The 21,919-nt window shown below is 42.2% G+C and overlaps 1 protein-coding gene across 6 annotated transcripts; it reads right to left on the bottom strand.

Annotated features, from left to right (window-relative positions):
• Window positions 1-699: 699 nt before the first annotated feature.
• Window positions 700-8,817, bottom strand: LOC103717687 (glucomannan 4-beta-mannosyltransferase 9). 6 transcript variants are annotated; one of them, XM_008806163.6, is made up of 9 exons: window positions 7,317-8,817; window positions 7,089-7,187; window positions 6,260-6,512; window positions 3,911-4,021; window positions 3,094-3,230; window positions 2,386-2,499; window positions 2,106-2,305; window positions 1,644-1,838; window positions 700-1,432 (listed from the first exon to the last, which is right to left on the bottom strand). In XM_008806163.6, the coding sequence occupies exons 1-9, from the start codon at window positions 7,644-7,646 to the stop codon at window positions 1,270-1,272; spliced, it is 1,602 nt and encodes a 533-aa protein (XP_008804385.2). In that variant the 5' UTR covers window positions 7,647-8,817; the 3' UTR covers window positions 700-1,269. The 6 variants fall into 6 exon arrangements, with proteins under 6 accessions (XP_008804385.2, XP_088566118.1, XP_088566119.1 ...); XM_088709992.2 differs by lacking the exon at window positions 6,260-6,512 and having other exon boundaries at window positions 7,317-8,629; XM_088709993.1 differs by lacking the exons at window positions 7,089-7,187; window positions 7,317-8,817 and having other exon boundaries at window positions 3,911-4,036; window positions 6,260-6,400.
• Between the last annotated feature and the right edge of the window lie 13,102 nt (window positions 8,818-21,919).

Here is a 21,919-nt window from a genome sequence, read left to right as displayed (position 1 = left end):
TGGGAAAGTCTTTTCCATGAAATGTGGGAGTCATATTCCCATGAGAATACAACTTTTCCATTTCTTTCCTTTAAAAACTCCAACCAAACAAGAGGCATCTCATTATTTTCCCGTTGACCATACTTTCCCCTCTTCTTTTCCCGCGAACCAAACAAGCCTTTATGCTTCCAGGAGGAAAAAGAAAATAAATGTAAAGAGTAGCAAGAGTTCCAAGCAAATGCCTATCACTAAAATCGATTTTCATCTTATATATCATTAATTTGTACCAAGCTTTCGAGTTGAATATGTCTCGATAGGCAGGGCGAACTAAAGCAGTAGATGCTAATAAGGTAAGGGCTTCCAGTACTGCTCTATATGATGACAAGCCAGCGTCGGCATTCGGCAACTGATATAGCTCATGATAGAGAGCGAGATACTCTGCCTTTCCACTTAACTGATAATGATAAGGGAGCATGATTTCAAACCGTGAAATGAGTGAGTTCCGTTTTGGGGGTTAGATGATGATAAAGGAGAATTGGTGAAGGATTCATCAAACCAACGTCAACGAGTTCTGTATTGGTCTAGATGATGATGGAAAATAATGGTGGAGTTTTCAAGCCCACATCAGATGCATTGAACCATATATTGCACCAAAAATTGGTTCGGCAGACAATTATAACCGAGGTTTCAGATGCATCCAAAGGAACAAAACCAAAAGAAGAGCATGGAACAGTAAATTTTACCCAAAACCGACCACCTGTGCCATCTCCCTATTACAAAGCAAAAGGCTAAGATAGAAATAATAATAATAAAAAAAAGCAATTCCGAAATTCACTTTAATGCTATCATCTTATTTTTCTCTCTCAAACATAAACTTGCAAAGAAAAGGGGAAGAAGAAAAACTTGAAAAATCCACCACTCAAAATCCATCTAAACGTGTTTCTTTACACATTATCAACATCAGATTAAAGTTTTATCTCTGCTGCTGCAGCTTCTCTGAAGGAGACCCAAAACTTCCTGCTTGTTCATTGTCTCTGATCTCCTTTGTGTCTAATAGATTTCTGCAGACAGCAACACTTGTACTTATAAAATAGACTATTCACAAGTGAATTCTATCCACGCAAGAATGCTTCGCAGCAGTGGAGACTAATGGAGCTTCCTATACATGAATTTGTTCTGTGGCACAAACATCAAATGAGGCTGATCATGCGTATATGCATGACGTCAGAAAGACATGATGGCAGAACAATGAATATCAAAGGCATTGGCAAGACATCCAGCCAAGGTCCATTAGGAATGGGAGACGAAGGTGCCAACATAACCAAAACCAACAATGAAGAAAGCAGCTGCTTGGACGAAGAGGTATATGAAGTAATGGTTCTTTCCAAGGGCCACATCATAACACCCACAGAAGAAGAGATAGCTTCCAACACCAAGCTCCAACAGATGTAATCTGATTTATTGAAAAATAATAAATGAGAAGCATATAAAAATGATTTGACATGAAGCAGATGAAATTGATCTTTCTGCACATAATTCCATGACCAACCCTTGACATCGAACCTTGGTTCATGTTATCTTTCCTATGAGAATGGAGTTTTGATGGAAAAAAACGCAAAGGAATATTTTCAAGCGACTATGAACGGGGGTGCAGGAGGGATTACCTGTCACCTATCCTGATCCGTGGCTTCCGGGCGGATTTGGTGGCCATTTTCATCTTTAAAGCATCTCCCAACTTCTCTGTGACCACCCATTCATTCACTCTCCCTGCTTCCAACAGGCCAATCAAAGTTGCTTTCGTTCTGTGCAAAGACATGACATTCTCGAAAAGGATCCAAAAGACGAGCAAGTGAAGAGACCTGCAGCAGTTGACAAGTTCAGGGGTTTCCAATGAAAATTGAACTTTTAAGCTTTTGAAAACAAAATAGGTGTGCAAGTAGAAAATAAATAGGAAAGCAGCAAATTGGATGTCTTCTCTTCTTTTTGACTAGTTAATTTACTGATTTTTTTTTCCTTCTTTTTGATTAAATTAGTGACTTATTTCACCAGGAAACAACAAAACTGGTGCAATGAGACCACCAAAACAGCACAAATAACAGAGATTTTGTAGTGACTTTAGTCCAAACCTTGGAGTTCCAACAGCATTGAGAAGGGTAATGATCGAGGGGATATAAACTGCACCCCACTTTGGTATCTCCACCTCAGGGACCAAAACAGTTGCAGGGATTACCAGACAGTAAAACACAAAGGTTACAATATGGGCTACAATCTTCCGCACAAAGAAGAAATTGTAGATCACATGCACTTTCTTGAAGAGAGATACTTTCTGCATTAAGAAAAAACTTGAGCATTATGATGTAACTTCTGTTTACATTCTCCAGTCTGCAATCTTAATGTTTAACTGACCTTGTTCCTTGCAATCTCCAACAACATTTTTCTGAACAAATTTGCTGGTCCACAAGACCACCTGTGTTGCTGGTAACGGTAAGCCTTGAGAGTACTTGGTAGTTCATTTTTAACCTGAATTCATATATACAGAGAATGATAGAAGGAAATTGATTAGATAATAGTCTTGGAAATCAACAACTCGACAATTTGGCGACACACTGATTCCTTTAGTCGTGAACCGTATATAAAGCACTAGTGTGAGGATATTGGAAATATAATTTCGCCAAGGATGCAGCATATAGGCAATGGAATAAAATATGATCAACATCATGTGATAAATAAATAAATCTTTGCACATTTCCATGGGTAAACAGATTGCTAGGGAACAGACAAAAACTTCCTATCTGTTGCGTATGGCACTCCCAGAATTAGACAGCTCCCCAATAGTCGCACTCTTCCTCTCCTATGGAGAGGTTTTGGGTTCAAGAATGAAGTGCTTGTTGCGGTCCCGATGGGGTGGAACTATGCCACCATTTTGCTTGAAAAAAAAAGAAAAAGAAAATATTGCAGTCCCAATAAATTGTTACAAGAGTGCTAATTGAGAAAGCATAGGTTGTATTATTCTAATGTTCCAAGATGCACTTAGTACCATTTAGCAAAGTTGCGCTGAAGCATTGAAATGATTCGCTGCTGCAAAATTGGTGATAACTTCTAAGATTTAGATACCTTGATGTCTCCAAGGAATACGAACTTCCAACCCTTAAGGCTTGCTCGAACAGCTAAATCCATGTCTTCTACTGTGGTCCGATCTTTCCAACCTCCTGCTTCACTAAGAGCTGATAACCGCCACACCCCAGCGGTACCTGTACGGAAAAGTCAGTTAAATTTATATCATCATGAGAAAGAATGATTTATGAGAGGAGCTATATTCTGCATAACTGCTTGCTAGAAATGAATACAATTTCCTTTGTTTTAAAGTCGAATTATATTTTATATAAAGTTCTTTGGTGTTGCTCTGTTTTTCATCCTATCTGTTTATATAATCCCACAAATATGTGAACGGATCTTATGTAATGTCCATGTTTTCATTTGCTCAAAAAGAATTTTTTTTTTTTTTTTAAAAAGAATTGCTGACTCGAAGGCTTCCTTCCTTTCAATTCATATTTTTCATATATAAAATTTCAGTATTCATTGTGAGATGATCTCCCCCCTTGGATGCCCCCATCCTTTTTTCGCCCAACAACGGCAAAAACCTACGTGGTTCCGTTGTTAGAGAACAAAACAGAACCTCTATCAGTTCTTACAAGATGAAGTAAAGCAGGTGGGAAGCCTTTGATGCCCTTGCCGTCAGGGTACTCGTTGTATGTGCATTTACCCTCTTCACTGCCTAGAAATGAACATTTTTCCTGGTCACCTTTCAAACTGTTTCTTCAGAAATACAGTTGGTCTTTTTTCTGTTTCCGTTAATTGAGCTGAGCGGATATGTAAAGGTGGCGGTTTAAGTAGCTTTATAAGTATAGAGAAGCCGAAGCGGAGGACTTACCATTGAAGCCAAAGAAGGCATAGGTTGAGGATCCCACTTCCTGCTCCACAGTGAAGTGGTAATCCAGGGACATCTCCTGCATCCTTGTCATCAAGCATTCATCCGAATTGACTGTAAATCATAATGCTGTTAGTCAAAGCAAAAGAAAATAGAGTTATTCAAGAACCACTAAGTTTACAGATCATTAACCCACAAGCATCATAGGGATAAGAGACGGAGATCACCATCAATGAGCGGATATATAGCTAATTGAAAACTGAAAACTATAAAATCCAGTTCCGTTGTAATCTATGGCCAATGTTCCGGTGATGTCTGTAAATTGGATTGGACCCATGCAATGAGATCATACTGCTAGCATTATTGCAGGATATATATGGGCGTATCGACCGAGTAAGAGAAGTGATAGATGAGATGGACCAGATAGAAAGAGGCCTATATGTTAGCAATTTGATTAGTGTATGCCTACTGTTTTTTTTTTCTTCTTGGTTGAATGAAATATGAAGTGAGGAACTTCCCCCATGCTTTATTAAAGAAATTTTGCAAGGCTAGTAACCAAGGAGAAGAAGATGAGGTGTTACAAGAGAGGAGAAGACAGCCCGCTGGGGATGGTTTTATGGCAAAGGATTTAACAGATCAAATATTGCTCCACACGGAGGAGTATAGAGCTTGGTGTAGAACGGAAGAAGTCGAGGCCGTCCTTTCGAAGAAAATCCCGGCAATTACTTTGATGCCATATATGCCACGTAATAGCCCTGTACGATTGATCCCATCCTTTTCTGAAGCTTGGTTGAAGTTTCCCGAGGCGGTCTCGGTCCGGGCACCACACAGAGGGCATCTAGAAATGTGTAGCCTACGACTCATGTTACAGTAGTGTTTGAAGAAACGTGCAGCCTGCACGGTATTACTGCCAGCTAGTTATTATTTTGGCTAAAAGAGGATTATAAGGGGAAGAGGAAAATATTATTTCGGAGTGTCGGTGGGGAGATTTCAGGATGCCGAGGATACGGGGAATAAGATGGTGTGAACATCCACTCTGTAGCGGAACTCATATATTATATTATTCATGTTCCTGAATAATACGGGGAAGCGAGGTGGCACACGAAGAATAGTTGCACATGGGAGGAACGGATGTTATGGTGGAAATAAAGAGGCGGTGGGTGCCGCAGCAGCACCTAAATAGCAACCATAAACGGTTGAAGTTTTACCACTTTCGGTTCCTGTTACTGCTGGCGACCTTTTTCTATTTTGAGGAGTAATGGTTATTTTCTAAATTTGAAAGGTGAAAAAAAAAAAAAAAAGATGGGCAAGGGAAAGGGACCACACGTCACCCTTCCAAGAGAAGAACTTTAAGGCCACAAAATGCACTATCCCCGTCATCCCGCTTATGTAATATATATATATATATATATATATTAATTATATGACCTTACAAACAACCCAGCGAGAGGTCTCATTAAAGTAAAACCGTTGCTCTCTGGCAAACGAGCCGCTGTGATGCTGAAGTTTGAAAGAGACCATGTACCCCTGCCCGTCTAGTCTCCGCCGCTTAACGTCCTACTTTCTCTCTACAATAGCTGCAGCGATGGTCCATGTCGAAAGAGCGGGAGGGAATCAGAACCAACCGTGGTGGGGCAGGTTATGTCCCCGGAAATCTAGGCATGCGAGTGATTGAGGGATTAGGCTGTCGATCTCTTTTGCCTTCCCTAGTTAGTCTCTTAATATTTATTTTATTTTAGATTACATACGCATATGTATGTATGCATGTGTGTGCGTGTGTGTATATGCAGGATGGGAGATTACAGCTCCGTAAACTTACTATTTACAGAAAGATGAGTTGAGAAGGCAGAGGAGACACGTTGGAAAGAGCAAAGGGGAAGAGGAAGGATAGGAAAAACCACCGGACAAATATGTGCAAATTAGTAATTGAAAAAAGCGCAGGAAATTAATTAGGAAGACGAAGAATAGTCAAATGGAGCCACCGACACTCCTTCTCCCTCTCACCTGCTGCGTGGCTGCTGGTGTTAAAAGCGTAGAATAGTCCAACATGAACAACGCGCCCAACCGGGCCGCTCGCTCACTCGGAGAATCCCACTCTTACTGCTGCTCCATCACATGAACTTAGAAAAGAGGGGGGGAAAAAACAAACAAATTTCTCTCTGCTTTTCTCTTCAACTCGCGGGGATTAATCGAAAAATTAACTAGGATGCAAGTGTGCGCTGCTAAAATTGGATTCGATTTGATTCATGAGATTAAGAAGGTAAGGGAACATAAACTTTGAGAAAAGGGAACACAAAGAAATGGAGGAGTCGTGGTGGGAGGAGGGACAGCAAGAGAGAGAGAGGGGCATACCGAACTTCCAGCGGGCCTGGACGAGGGCGATCTCGGGGTTATGGACGAGGAAAGGGATGGTGCGGCTAAGGAAGTCGGGCTCCGGCTGGAAGTCGGCGTCGAAGATGGCGACGTAGTCGCAGTCCTTGACGTAGCTGTGCTTCATGCCCTCCTTGAGCGCCCCGGCCTTGTATCCGTTCCGGTTGTCCCGGATCTCGTACTTGATGTTGATCCCTTTGCTCGCCCACCTCTTGCACTCCACCTCCACCAGATCCTGCGTGCGTTTTTGCGTTGGTTACTCACACCGCACAGATTTCCGAGCGATCGAACCAAATCAATTCGGTGCGAAACTATCGATTGCGTCAATTTAAAAAAGAAAACCATAAAATGCGATTGCTATCTGATCCGGAGCATGATGAAGCAAATGCTGGAGCGATCCAAGGACGAAGAAACGAACGATCAAAATTTGAACTTCGCAGCTGAGAAAATTCACGAGGTTTTTCTATTTACAAGGGTAAAGCCAATGGGGTTGTATTAATTATGGACCAATCTCGGTTAGCATTAATTACGGAAGTCTCCTCATCATTTTCCACCTCCACAAACGACAGTACTCATCAGACGCCTCGGAACAAGGGGGACGAGAGCCCCAAGATCAGAAAGCACAGGATTTCCATGTGAGATGCAATAAAGACGTGGAATAAAATAAGCAGGTTCGGAGATTCAAGGCACACGAACAAAGGAGAGGGCACTGGGAAACAGAAAAGGCTCTGAGAAATTCACAGCGCATGCACTCGTTTCTAATGCTACCATGAATGTAATAATTAATCTAAGAATAGACAAATTCGCCTACCTTAATAACAGGGTCGGTGGAGTCATCAAGCACTTGGATTATGATCCGATCCGACGGCCACGATAGCCCGCATGCGGCTCCGATGGACAGCTGATACACCTGCATATTGTCATCATTACAGCACAAGATTCAGTTAAAATTTTTCTCCGATTAATCTACAAGCCTCGAGGCCCCACCAGGGAGGGCGGGGAGCGAGGAGGAGGAGGAGTGGAGCGGCGAGAGGGGGACCTCTTTTTCGTTGTACATGGGGATCTGGACGAGGACCATGGGGTAAGCGGAGTTGCCGAGCTCGAGGTCGTCCCGCATGGGATCCCATTTGTAGCGCTTCTCGGGCCGCTTCCCTAAGAGTTTGACGATGACGATGACGACGGCCATGTACACCTTCTCGACGAACAGCATCACCGACATGGCCAGGCAGAGGAACACCGTGAGGCGGAGCAAGGGGACGATAACCGGCGCCTTGATCTGCTGCCACACCAGCCCCATCTGCTCTGTGATGTCGTCCCGAGCCCCCTGGAGCGTTTCCGGGAGTATCGTCGTCGACGACACCCTCTCCATGGTCTCCCTCGGAGTTGCGGCGGAGGAGGAGGGCGAAGGCGAAAGAAGAGAAGTATAGAAATGGAAGCGAAGAGGGATGGAATGTCCGGCCGGGAGAATAATGGGGCTGATCTGGAAGGATTTATATGCGCAAGAAGCGCCCTTCCTGCTTTCCTTTCGTTTCTCTATAAAAATAAAAATTAAAAAAAAAAAAAAAGAGTCTCGATCTCGTCTCTTTTGATGATTGTTTGTTTGTTCGGGGCTGGAGGGAGAGGGGGCGTTTGCTGGGAAGCTACGCAAGACAATGCTATGGAGCTGGACTGTCGGTCTTTCGCCTCAACGCCTTCCCAAACAAACCCCAGAGGATTCTGAAAAGGAAAGACTGGCGAGGAGCAGAGTAGGAGAAGAAAGAGAGAGAAAAAGAGGGGTTACCAGAAGGATCACTTCAGGAAACACTCTATTGACCCAGTTCGAGTTGAGATCTAGCCGACACTCACCTAAACACCCATCCCATCAGAGATCCACTCTCGAGATAACAAGGTGCGAACAATGCAGGTAGGGAGAAAAAGAGGAAAGGAACAAAGGAAAGCCAACCTCCTCTATCCCCTGCTGCCACCCCTAAAGATTCAAAATATATACATATACGTATTATTATATATGTAGCAGGCCTGTATCCGCTAGCAGCAAGGCAATTTAAAAGAGGGAGGGAGGGAGGGAGGAATAATTAAAAGGGAAGCGTTAGGAAAGAAAAATAAATAAACAAACAAGGGGACTTTTCTTGCGCGACCAAAAAATATAAGAAGCCTCTTCTCGATTGGGCTTTCCTGAGTTCTTCTCGAACCTTTTTCACTTTTCCTCTCTTTTTATAATATATTATATTATATTTTCCTGGTTTCCTTCCTCCCTCCGGCTAATCCTAATGCGAGCTCGGGGAAGGGAGGACGGAGAGGCATACGGGGAGGGGAGGGAAGGGAAGGGAGAGAAACCCAGAACCCCAGAGTCCTAACTGTAAGGCTATAACCACACGGCCTTAAATAAACAGCCCCGAATTAACGCCGTGGTATTTTTATTGTTTTAAACGGGCAACAAGCCAAGGGAGAAAACGAACAAATTAAAGCCGGATCAACGGAGTCCGGAAGAAAAAGGGTTCGCCCGCTCCCAGCGCGAATCAAGGCCGTCCTCTTCCGCGCCCGAAACTATTTTTTATTGATTTATTTATCCTCCCGGCTCTCTCTTTCCCTTCACTCTACCTGATATTTGATTTTTATTTTGCTTTTTCCTTGCTCTCAAGATCAACTGCTCCTGACCATCTGATAACACTCACATCATATGGACCCGGCAAAAAGAAAAAAAAAAAAGGAAAAGAAGAAAAACAATATTTTTTTTATTACAACATATAAGCTTGGAATTTGTCTGGAAGATCGCTGAGCGGATGCGGAGATAGACGGGGTATGCCCGTGTCGACCACAGCAGTCCTCGCACGCGTCTCGCACGTGCGCACACATGAGGGAGGGTGCCGTTGCCACTTGGCACACCGACGGCTTCGGCATGTGCGAATCGTTCCAAGGGCAAGGGCAAGGGCAATGGCAAACAATTTGGCCGGTACACACCCGGAGGCTTGCCTCGTGTAAGAAGGGACATCACATGCCTATGGTCCCACGCAACGCAAGGGGGCGATGTTCTTTTTACCCAACCGCAGAAACCCATCAGCGTTTGCGGCGAAGGAAAATGCTAAACTAACGCGAAGATGGGGAGGTGGATGACTTTGAGGAATCAAACAATAAAAAAAGAGAAGGTTAGCACATGTAACGGTTGGAAAGGATCACATGCCAAGGCGGCGGCTCTCGCCAAGCAAAATTTTTGGAGCACTGTAAAATTGTCTTGCTCATCAAGCCCCTTATTTCGTTGAAAACTAACAATGCCATAGGTGCTTGAAAAAAAAAAAATCAAACTATGAAAAGTATTTGTATATAAAATTAGTGAACATTATGTTATATGTTATAGTTGCAAGAGAGTGTCACCGTCAAGCATCTTCTTTCTTTGCAGAGATTTTATTGTTCAAAAAATTTCCACTGTTCTATATATATTATATCAAAGTGCATGAAAGATTAGGAAAACAAGTATGAAATACTGGAGAAAATTTTATCATGTAATTATAAAACTTTAGTTTTGGATTTTACTAATCATTTTTCTCCCTTCAACGTACAAATTACTTCCATATTATAGTTTTTGTACTCCATTACCATTTTCTTTATCTAAACATCAAGCCGTGGAAGAGTAAAATGATACATACTAGCTAGTTAGGAAACACAACATGCGATTGAATATTTACGCATAGCTGTCAATATATACCTATTATTATTAAGAAAACAGGATTGCATCTCAATGGCAATGAATTTTCTATAATCCAAGTTGTACGACATTCCTACCATTTCCATTCACGATAAATCTTGATAGGCCAGAAAAGAAAACCAAAATCTACAATAAACTAGATGTGTAAAAATTTGCCATGTAATTCAGTTGCGGTGATTTCTTGTTATTAGGGTCGTAAAAGGATTTTTAGTCATCTATAGCATGTCGCATCTCATCGAAGCCAAAAATGAATATGGGGTGGTTAAAAAATATGGTAAGAGTGCTTGTTTGTATCTAATTTTGATGTCTTGTCGAAAAACAGGATTGTCCGCATATCTCATATGGCTGATGAATAGATAGCCAACATCACAAACACCATAAGGAGTCTTAAAAAGTAGCTTATGACGTTATTCCTATTAACAAGGCTAAGGTTGCTTGGTTGACTAGATTATGGTTGCCTATAACTGGCCTCTACTGATACTTGGCTTGTAGCGTGTAAGCCAATGTACGTATGCCAGTTAACTATGTTAGGAAAGGGATAGCCGCACTACCACATATTTTACTTTAAAAGAAAGAAAGAAAAAGATTTGCATGTTTCTACAAATAATTATAAACAATCACATATTTTCACCTGTCCATGGCTCCATTATGATAGAGCCAAGTAATTCAAATGTCACATGAATATAGGTTAGCTTTAATAAGCGATAATAAGATATATTTCTATCTAATGCCAATACACCATATATGGACTTGCTAATAAAAGCTTATATATTAATTACAAAAACTCCATTGAGATTAGAGGTAAATTATATTTACAGCTAATAATTTGAGAACTTTTGAGGTTTATCTTTATCCAACACTTTAACTCATAACTTAATATAATATTAGTCAAACCGTTGGTCTTAAATGAGATCCAAATTCCACGTTTGAAAAAAAAATAGAAAATAATCAAAGTAATCTTAATTGACATATAAGATAAATGGTTTTGCTAATCCTATAAATTTAATTAGGTACACAAATAGATTTTACAAATTATTGGATATAAGTATAATAATAATAAATTTTAAAAGGTTTTTCTAATTTACTCTTAATTTTAAGTAGAGTTTCGATGTTCAGTCAAGGTCGATGTAACTTTCTTGCATCCTGCTACTGAACAGTAACCTTTTTATCTTATCATGCATCATGGAATTACTTGTATTGAGACATCAAGCTAGCAGCATTGGTTCATCACCATCCGCTTCCACTATGAAGAATGTACGATGGAAGATCACGATTGGAATTAAGCATGATGAGTTGGATACGTTAACCTACATATCTTCGAGTTACGTCCCGTACATTTACGTGCATTAGTATCATTAAAATATCGGAAATCTGCGTGCAAAGTTCTTTTGAAGGCCATTGAAAGCTCGATACATAAAGAAGGTTATATATGATGCCTAGCGGAAGACCGCCATGACTTGATTAAAATTAATTAAATATTGTAAGGACGGCATCTGTCCACAAATGAATGAATAGACTTTAATTAATTGTTTTCTTGAATGAATGACGAGTTTATAGATATCATTTCAGCCTCTATAAATTTTAAACTAGATCCATTTTTTAAATTAAGCAGCCGGGAAAGTAGAATAAAAAACACGTTGAAAACAAGGGCGGCTGGTGGCGTTGCGACATCTAAAATGGAAAGATGCATGCAGTCTCGTCCAACCAGACTACTTTGTTCTACAGGGGTTTGATTAGATGATTAGATGATTAGATGATCATTTGGTCAGACTGGGCATGCAGGAGTTCTGTCCCCACTAATCATGCTGCACTTTGCTTGATTAAGCTTTCTATACTTTGAGAATTTATGGATAATTTGCGAGTTGGACAGGCGCGATGATTCTTTAGCTTCGCTGCTGCCAAATGCCTCTTCTGTTTCTCCCGAAATAATAACCTCGGAAGGAAGCAGCGAATGCAACAGAATATCTCACGCAAGCACGCAAGCAAGTTATTGTAGGGGGGACCGTGGGGATCCGCTTTATAACGTTTTTGTGCGCAGAGCTGCTAGCAAAATTTCCGGGATCGACAGGCCAGCCTCAATGCAACTGCTATTTTTGTGGTGTTCGCCACTGTTTTTTATTTTTTTTTATTTTTGGTACATCAGCAGCTCATACTAATCTTGCATGAGCATTGCCTACTGAGTTAAGGGACGGAATACTCCATAACGGTGGAGGGACAGGTACACAACGGATCTAAAGAATCTCTGCAGAATGATGAGCAGCAAAGATAGCGACCCAGCCAGTACTATTTTGTATTCTTCCTATGGCATTCCTATGCCAATTTGGCAACGAGGTGCAGCATGCACCAGTAGATGGCCAAAAATGAGAGCTCAGAGAATATACGGTGCTGCAGGACCGGCATCTTGTCATCTGTTTTCTGCGAGCAGTCCACTGTTGGCTATTTATCAGATGGGTAAAACCTACATGCATGGTCGGCAAGGGAACTAACTACTAGGATTATAGGAGTCGTGTACCTAACCAATGCTTTCAAACTAGTTGTTTAAGTGCAAAGAGGGAGGGCATATGATCCTCTCCTCCTCTTCACACTTAAACTAATGACTTGCAGTTCGAATAATTGAGGTGGCAAATAGGAGTCCAACCAGGGGTGGTGGGGAAAAGCCATTGCCGACAGGTAGCCGGTGGGTGAGGTGTCAGGCTTCTAGCTAGTATGCATATAACCCCACAACCCCCTTTTTTTCCTAGGCTACTCTCCCTCGTATCAAGATCTGAATATGACATCGTTAGCCATATTATTTAGCTTTCTAATTCGCTCTCAAACAGTGCTAATTATTTGTTGGACCATGTCCGCTGCAGAGTTGGTGGATAAATCCAACCACGAAATCGCACGCACGAAGACGCGTGTATCGTGTGCTTATCCGTTTTACCCAGCTTTGTGCTTTCACTCGAGGTTTTATATACATATATATACATAAATGTTGTAGTCTAAAACTTGAGATTGGACAGGCAAAATATAATTACAAGCATGCAGAGTTGAGTGTTGCTAGGAACAAGAACTAGTTAGGTAATCGGTATATATTTAGGATCTTTTCATCGCGCTTTTTAATTTTTGTTTCTTTTCAACAGTTTGATGGTCTACATTTTTTTGGTTGCTGCCTGTTAACAAAACAATAGGCTGAGATAAATGAAGGAGGGTTTGGTTAGTCTGTTTGTTGTTGTCTTGTTGATGATAGGGGGGCAATGCACGCGCGTACATTACGTATGTATTTATCTACGTATGTACAGAAAAAATTGCACTCGTAGTATATAAAGAACAATAACAAGCTTTCACTTAGGGTCAATGGGCCAATGGCAGATCGTGCTCTCGAGCCTTGGAATATGCTGATGCAAGAACACCTGCAATCTCAGAGGAGACGTGCGATTACCGCATTCTCTTGCCTTGTTCATGCTTAATTGCGTTGAAGTTTGAATAGCGTCTCATCTGTCCACAAATGGCTCTCAGACGCGACCCTGGACTGGAGGTACCAGAAAGAAACCGATGGGTAAAATTCTACTTGATTGGCTATTTTTTTTATTTTATATTTGAATAAAGAAAAAGTAGAAGAGAAATAATGAGGAGATTACAACAATAATTTAAATTCAAAAATTAAATTTAAATAGAGGGCTTTAAGGTATGTTATTACTAAGCATGCATCCCAAACCAGTAACTGAGCAACGAAAGTTGAAATTGATGCTCAAAAGACACAATTTAACAGCAAGCTCAGGATCAAATTAATGAGGCAATTCTTGAGGCGTTACGCATTCTGGGCAAATATTGGATGGGGGTCGGAGTCTGGGGACCCTATATGCATGGTGCCCATGGCATGTAGGTGACCTTCACCAACGCACGTCCAACCTGAACTCAGCGCAATACTTCTGAGATGGAAGACGCGTGCAACGTGAGAACAATATCCCTTGATTTTAATTACTTTGTTTTCTCTTTTCCCCATAGGTTGGTTGCAACTTTAATTTGTTTTTTTTTGTTTCCTCAACCACATTGTTTTCATTTCTCTCTCACGGCTAACCTAAATTTTCACTTCCGTGATCAATCACTTGTATATATATTTTTTGCCACATTCCTAGCTGCAACTGGCAGGCCTACCAAACAAAAGACAATATTCTCGGACGTACACTTCCTGACCTGACTCGACTTGCGACCAAGCATCGGCAGGGAAGGAATCTATCCTCAAAGAATTTATCACCCGGATGCTGATCATGCTAGCCTTGAGATGCCATGACGCTGCCCGTTTTTCTTGCTCACCCTCGCACGCCTTCAAAACCCTGTTTCGGGCGTACGGGCATGAAGACTATTATCTCTTGCGGTCGGGTTAATTCCATCGCTAAAAATGAACTCAAGATCGCCAAAAGTTACGAGTACCAACACAGAACAAGACTGCTATATATGCTGGGCCAGCGTCATAACCATAGATTAGAAGTAAACAAACCAAAGTACCAAAACTACCCGTTACGTAACGGAACCCCAGTCCGACATCTTCTCCCTTTCTTTATCATCTCCTTTGGTATACATTTGGCAAACAATTTGTGCAGCTTGATTCACTTTGCTTAACATATGGCTGTACGCAATAATAAAACGGGCTCTTCAACACTTCCATTTGCTTAATAAATAAAATAAGCACTGAGGGGAAACTGACTGGCCTCCTATTTTATACCTCTCATCTTTTTTCTATTGGAAGGTCAATGCAGTGATCTACTAATTTTTGCAAAACTGACCGAACAAGGCAAGATTGGAGAGGGGGGGAGGCGTCTCTGGGTGACAAAATAATGAGGTGACAAAAATATAAAACATCAACTATAATTAGAAAAAAAGATATAAATATATAACAGCAACCAGAACGGGAAATCCTCGTCTATACATATGGACTCCTCTTTTTGAATAGCTTTTCTTATTGTAAAGACATCTGTGAAATTTGGACCGCGCTTCTTTTAAGTAGTTGGAGGACATACGTGATCTTGCTCGTTATTTTGATAGATCGCAGTAGCGATGTCTTTCTATGTTTGAGAAACCTTGTCGTGTGGAAGAAGGTGGGTCCCTAAATTTTGATCGGCAGAAGCGATGCTACGATGAGATTTTCTTTTTCAGTCATGCTTGCATAATTAGCTCTTCTAAAAATAGAAACATATATAATAGCAGCGATATCTCATATCAACTATATATATATTTTTTCTTTGTTTTGAGAGCAGTCGCGGAGATGCTACCATCCCAAGTGTAGCAGCTCGGAAACTTCCCTGGCACGAAGGGCATTTCGTACTGCCATCCAAAAAAGGTAGCCTTTTGACTCGCTAGCAGGTAGCCTAAAAGCCCTAGTCCAAAACATATATAGCTAGCAAGATGAAAATTACAATTATATCACATAACTTTTTATGCGAGACTTTGTATTATATCAGGATAACGCATTCAAAAGAGCATTGCGATGGGCCAAACAATTTTTCTATGAAAAAAGTAATGCAAACCTTCCTTTTATATAATGAACTTAATGCTTTTTTTTTTTTTTTTTTTCAGTTCAAGGTTAACTAGACTAGATGTGTACGTAGTATTATTTGGAAAGCTATGTTAATTGTGAAAGATGGAGGATGCCCTTTGCCTCTAGCTGGACAGCATATGTTGAGAGATTTGTCATAGGAATTTTCATGTTATCTAGCTAGAACGTACGCCAAGGTGAATATGTCATAGTCGTCTGTAGCTGCTGCCATACATATGAGCCAGGATGATTAATAATGCTGTCTCATCATCCTTATCAATCTTGCCTTCCAATAAAAAGCAACATATTTCTAGAAAGAAAAAAATAAAAAACAATATTTTCCAATATGAGGCAAGCTTGCGTCATCATGTCGATAGCTGCCAAGGTAAAGGGGAAGTTTCCTTCTTTTTATGGTGTGCCCCCCTTCCCGACCTTACAGGAATATATATTTATATAATGCGGCTTGATGCAAGGGGTTGTGATTCTCTTGTTAAATCTTGGATAGATCATTAACAGCTTAAATTTTTGGAGTCAACAGGTAAGTACGTAAATATCAAACAAGCAAGTTCTATAATTATGAATCTCCCGGAAAGAAAAGAAAAAAACCGTATAATTGAGAAGCTATAGTTGTTAATTAGGTGTTTGGTCCCAAAGAAGAAGTTGTTTTCCGAGGCAACCCCCTCCGCATCTTGTGCCAAACCAGGAAGGTTTTGGTTTCCACCGACGAGCGAGTGGTTGCGGGAGTGTCGGTTCGTGGGCTCCGGTAGGGGATTGCTGTATCTGGATCCGAAGTGATTGGCTAACCGCTTCCAATCGGAACGCAATAATGAAGCAGACTGCGCGAGGGATATCCGCACATGCACCAAGGAAGACCCTCGTGAAGCCTCACATGGCCTCTTCCTTTCCCGTCCCGTTGCTTTCTCAGACTTCAATCCCTGCGGCACGCCTCTCTCTCCCTTGCGTTCTCAGCGGGACATTATAATTAACCAACCGAGGCGATTTTGGCTCAAATTAATGTCTAAAGTTGACCCTCTTCTTCAGCTTCGCATGTCTCCCTTTTTCCTATTACTAACACCACAGCGGAGTTACGTTTCGGATTAGGTGGGTCGATGCTGTGTGCACGGCGGCAAACAAAGCCCGTCCGCCAACCAGCCCCCTTCTTTAGTGGCACCAATTGCGGAATTATGGTGCTCATCATGTTTAGCCAATTACGCTTGGGTTTCTTATACTTCCTAGCAAGTCATTTTCACCCTTAATTTCCTGAGCGCAAGTGCCCGAAAGATCTCCCATGCATCAACGGAGGACGATAAAAAAAAAAAAAAGGCATCCAACAATGAGAAGATACCACGCAAGAAGATCTCGCTGCATGCATCCTCTTAACAAAGCATTTGAGCATTTCAATGAATGTTAAATATATAAAACCGCAATGCGCGGCTGCGCGCATGACGACAGTGTGCGTCGGACGGAGATCGTACGAGTAATGCTGCAGTTTCCAGTTGGCTCTCTTAGGTGGCTGCGGATTCGGCTTGGGATGACGCGCTGTATAATTTGATCGACGGGAAGGGGGGGCCTCGAAATGGGACACCGACTATTTTCTGCCCTTGATGGCGACGAATTCTTTTGATGAGGGCAATGGAATCATTATAGGTGGGAGGAGCACAGAAAAAATTGCACCTCAATTAAATCAGGCTACATCAAGCATGAATGAAATGTTTCCCGACAAAATTACGACTGATATAGTGAGCGTCCACCGAACTCACAACGTGATCCGAACAACTCTTACTGCCGATCATCATGTATTCTTTCCGATGATCGATGAGGTAACGATGTGAGGCTTTATGTATTTTAAAAGGAGAACGATGCTTATGTGAGATGGATGAATGACTAATCAATGAAAGAATGTCCCGGAGAGCCAGTGGCTTCAGAAATTTGAGTTAAGTGGCCTCTTTATTTACCTTGTAGAGGACAATCTGTTTTCACCCACTGCGAGGTGAATTTTGACTTGCGAAAGGAAATTAATCGTGAGATGCAATCTGATGGACTTCATTAACATCATAGAGATCTCTATTAGACTACTGAAGAGCATTTACACGTAAGCTTTGTTGACATACAAAATGACTGTAAATTAAAGCCAACTTAGTAGATAAATGGGAAAGGAGATCATTGTGAACCTCTTCCAGGGGTTTGGGGTCCACGCCAATTGAGAAAGGGAACTACATCCACATATTTGTCGGTCTTGGCTGAAAAAATACAAGGCCATTAATGATGGCATGACTGGTGGCTCATACTTGACGGACTCGGCGGAGCTAAATTTATAAAAAAAATATTCATATATTGGCCTCATGGTGTAAGTCAGGATATTCCCATTTTACATGTAGATGGCATCCGGCTTTGATGAAACCATGGGGGAGCAATTTAATGAAATGTGCCAAGCACTAGTTCGACACGATTTCCCCCGTGAGAGACCTAAATCAGAACATGTAACATTTGTCCAAAGTTTGTACTTTCGTCCAAGATCAGAGAATCGCATGATAAACTCCATCCTTGCTGTGGCATCTGGCGGAGTCCCCTACCGCCGACACTTGCACCACTCTCCGACGTTTAATTCTGAACAACTGGTACGTACATGGTCTTGTGAGGCCACTGGTTTGCAGCCAATGGGCTTTTTGACCGCTGAGAGTTGACCTCCCCTTTTTTTTTCCCCCCACTCCCCTTGGTTGCCCATGTGGATCGGCAGCAGCAAATTGGATCTACTCTTCAATTAATGAAGTACTCGTGCAGCACATGCCGCAATGCACCAAGACTTACCACCGACGAGTCGTCGAAAATTAAAAAAAAAAAAGGAAAAAAAAAGGACCGACGATGCATGGTCATAGCAAAGGGAAGGTAGTCTTTTCCTTACATGCTTGGTTCATCGTGTCATTTTGAAAATTCGTAGTACGATCGAACTGGGAAAGATAAATAATGAACGGCGGTAGCTGGAATCGCTCAGCAAGACGGTGGTCAAACCATCCATATTTTGGATTCATGTGGTGATGGGTCTGGGGCCCATTGTTTGAACTGGGCTTCTGGGCTCTGTCGTAAGCTCTTAAAAGGCGTGGCTGTGGGGTTTTAATTATCCAGGCCTCTCCTCTTACCTGCTTGGCCCAGTGGGCTCAGGCAGTGAAAAAGGTCAGCTGCCGTATCTCGTGACTTGCCCTTTGATCAGAAGGAAAAAAGGAAAAAAAGAGAGAGAGAGAGAGAGAGCGCCACAAACAACCACATTTCGCTACGTACATGCTGATGGTAGCAGCATCCAGAAGTACTGCATACCTGCATGTATGACACCGCCCCTCCTCATCTCCTCGATGGAACATAGCAAGGATTGGTTATCACGGTAAAAAGAAAAAAAAAGAAACCCAAGCACGCAATTGAAGACTCCTCTTTTCTGGACCTTCCCGTTAGTCTAGATAAGTTGCACAGACCGAGCCTCGTTGTCCGCACCTAGTACAAGAGCACGAACTTGCCTAGATCCTTTCAGCACCGACCTTTGCGACAGAACGTGCCTGCTACGATTCGTCTGGCCCCTAGACTGGCCCCAGGGCCGCTTCCTCCATGATTAACCCTGTAACTGTAAGGCCAAGCAATAGGCAGACCCTCCGAGAAGGTCGTCGAGGCCACCACCATCACCGCCTCTGCGACGCAATATCAGATTCAGGAACCCTTCGATTCTTTACCCAGTCTCGGTCAGTGGCAATGGATTTCACTTCAGCAACAATTACCATCATGGACCCATTTCTCTTCTCAACAAACCTCATGTACACGTGGGAGGCCGTCCTCGACTCTGCTCGAGCCTTGCTGCAAAACGCAGCTCTGGTGCCCGGCAGGCGACAGGTCCGCATCTCTTCTCAACAAACCCCATTTACACGTGTGAGGTCGTCCTCGACTCTGCCCTAGCCTTGTTGCAAAACGCAGCTTTGGTACCCGACAAGCGACGGCTCTACAGATATGGGCATCCTGTCATTAAAATCTCTGTCGGGCCGATAGGCACTATTGCTAAAAATTGGATCCGGGATGACCGCGGATTGAGAAGAAGAAGCTCCGATTGGTGGTACTATGATGGATGGCTGTTTCCGATAGACCTATAAAAAGGGCCAGAGTTCTGGACTTCCAACGCAGACCTTCCGATGCTTAAGTCAAAGAGGGGCTTCTAATGGAGAGAAGTAATGGAGAGGAAAATAATAAACTAGAGATGTGTTACTAGCCGGGGAGGAAGAAAAGGTCCCCTGCCTAGAGGTCTCCCCTTTTTATAGGAGGGGACGTAGCGATTACCTGTGATCGGGCATTATTATGCAAAACAATAAATTACCGTAAACAGCCCGAGATTTCTGGCTAGTGGCGATCCGTTGAGATCCCGATCATTCAAATGTTGACAGCCGTTGAGGCGGAGATCGCGGGATTTGATCCCGGATATGGAGGACTTGATTTTCGGTGGAGTAGGGAGGTCTGCTTCTCCCTTTGACTGGGTCTTTCTTAGCCCTGAGGTCGATCAGGCTTAACTCTGCCGGGACCATGCCTGCCAAGATCATACGGAGACCGAGGTCGTGAGCTCTGGGGTCGTCGATGCTGAGACAGAGCGCTTTGAGGTCGGGCGCTCTGAGAGTATGCTTGTTGTCGTCACATTCGTCATCAAGTATCGACGATTTGACCATGTGCTTTGAACGATCCATTTTTCCCCTAACAGGCACCAACATCGAATGGCTGCCGCTTCCTTTGGTTTCCATATTTATTGTTGTTTGGCTTTTTTTAACTTCATAAAAAAAAAAAAAAAGAAGTTCCCATTCATGCAGGAGGTAACTAGTTTTGCAGAAAAGGAAGCAGACGCAGGATTTTAGTTAAACATTGCCTCGCCCACGGCCACCGATTTTTTGATACCATAATGGCGGAACCTCTCTGCTGAGAAATGACAGACTTGGATCTAACTAGGAAAGCCAATCAACTAACTACCAATCAATCATGTACATGCATAAACTGCTATTGAAACATCAACCACCGACGCCTGCTCGCCACCTGTACCCTCTGTCCTTCGTTTCTAGGAACCTCCCAACAAATGCTCCAAGGTTATCAAAGATGATACTCGAAGATTTGAAAGAAATCCGCCGGCTTAAAAGCTTGGGAGGTTTTGAGAAAACAAGATATTTGCTTAGGAGTTTTGCTGAGATTAATGTGGGTTCCAACAGATGAACACGAAGGAAGTGCACGAGTCATGCAAAGCTTTACCTGAACCTACTACCATCTTTTATCTTCCTATGGAGACCCCGCTTTACAAACTTGAGCCTGACACACCCGAGCTCGGGAAAGAATTGGAGTCTCAACTAGATATTAGACCTGCATGTAGTATATGTTCGAGCAACCTGAGAGGAACCCTCTAAAAATGTTTGGGCTAGCAGGACTACGCCCCATGGGGGAAAACACGGAAGCGAGCAGGACACTAAGATAAACATGTGGAACTGAAACCAAGGAGGTTATAGATTGGACATACAGGAAAAGAAAACTGACAAGTTTATGATAGCATCAACAGTTCATGACAAATGTTATTATTAATAAAGATACAACCATCTATGAGAAAGAGCAGGATTCAGAAAATCAAGCCCAATTTTGCAGGGATAAGGGTTGTTGGTGATTTAGCTTATGAGTTTCTGAGGCACCCTCTCCTGTTTGGCACATCCATTATCAAAAATTCTCCTCTAAATTTCAGCAATAATATTAGTGTTCTTCAGAAACTGTCAAGTCATCTAGAATTCATGTTTCGTCATGTCCTCAACCTATCGAAGGATGTCAATGGCCCAAAAGAGTTGCAGCCCACAATGTTCGTGGGTCTAGAATGGTCAATGGATGTCCCCAAGCAAGGATGATATTGTACATTAGGACACCGGAGTTTTAGTTGGACGACACTTTTTGCTTAAGTGCACTGCATCCAACTGTTGCATACAAGATGATGCAGCGAAATTGTTTCGGAGGACATAACTAAACTACCAACAATCTCTCTAATGGCAAAGGTTAACACTTTCTATGGTGCATATGACTGGTGCAGTCCAAGAGACAACAACAAGCTCTACTGATTTCTATCCATTCACTACATTTTACATATCTTCGGAAATATCTAGAGCAAAAAACAAAAAAAGGAAAAGAAAAGAAAATCCCAACAACCAAATAATTGAGTGCAGAAGCATGAAGGCATTATTTAGAAGATTATCTAGACTTTCGTGTTCCCTGTCTTTAGTTCAACATCATTTTGATCTTGCAAGCAGACACCATGAACGACAACCACTGTTACTGGGTTCTCATATAGGCAATTTAAAGATAAACATATCTAGTTTCACGTCTAATTTATGCTGGTCCCATGGTACTTCAGGATAATCTTAGTAGTTAATAGGGGTCCCAAAGC

The sequence above is a fragment of the Phoenix dactylifera genome, chromosome 13 (assembly GCF_051530095.1).
Source record: "Phoenix dactylifera cultivar Ajwa chromosome 13, Ajwa_hap1_PhDact_Kaust_v1.1, whole genome shotgun sequence".
In the NCBI taxonomy this organism is placed as follows: domain Eukaryota; kingdom Viridiplantae; phylum Streptophyta; class Magnoliopsida; order Arecales; family Arecaceae; genus Phoenix; species Phoenix dactylifera.
The sequence above is the reverse complement of the archived record's forward strand: the minus strand, read 5'-3'. Positions and strand labels throughout refer to the sequence as shown.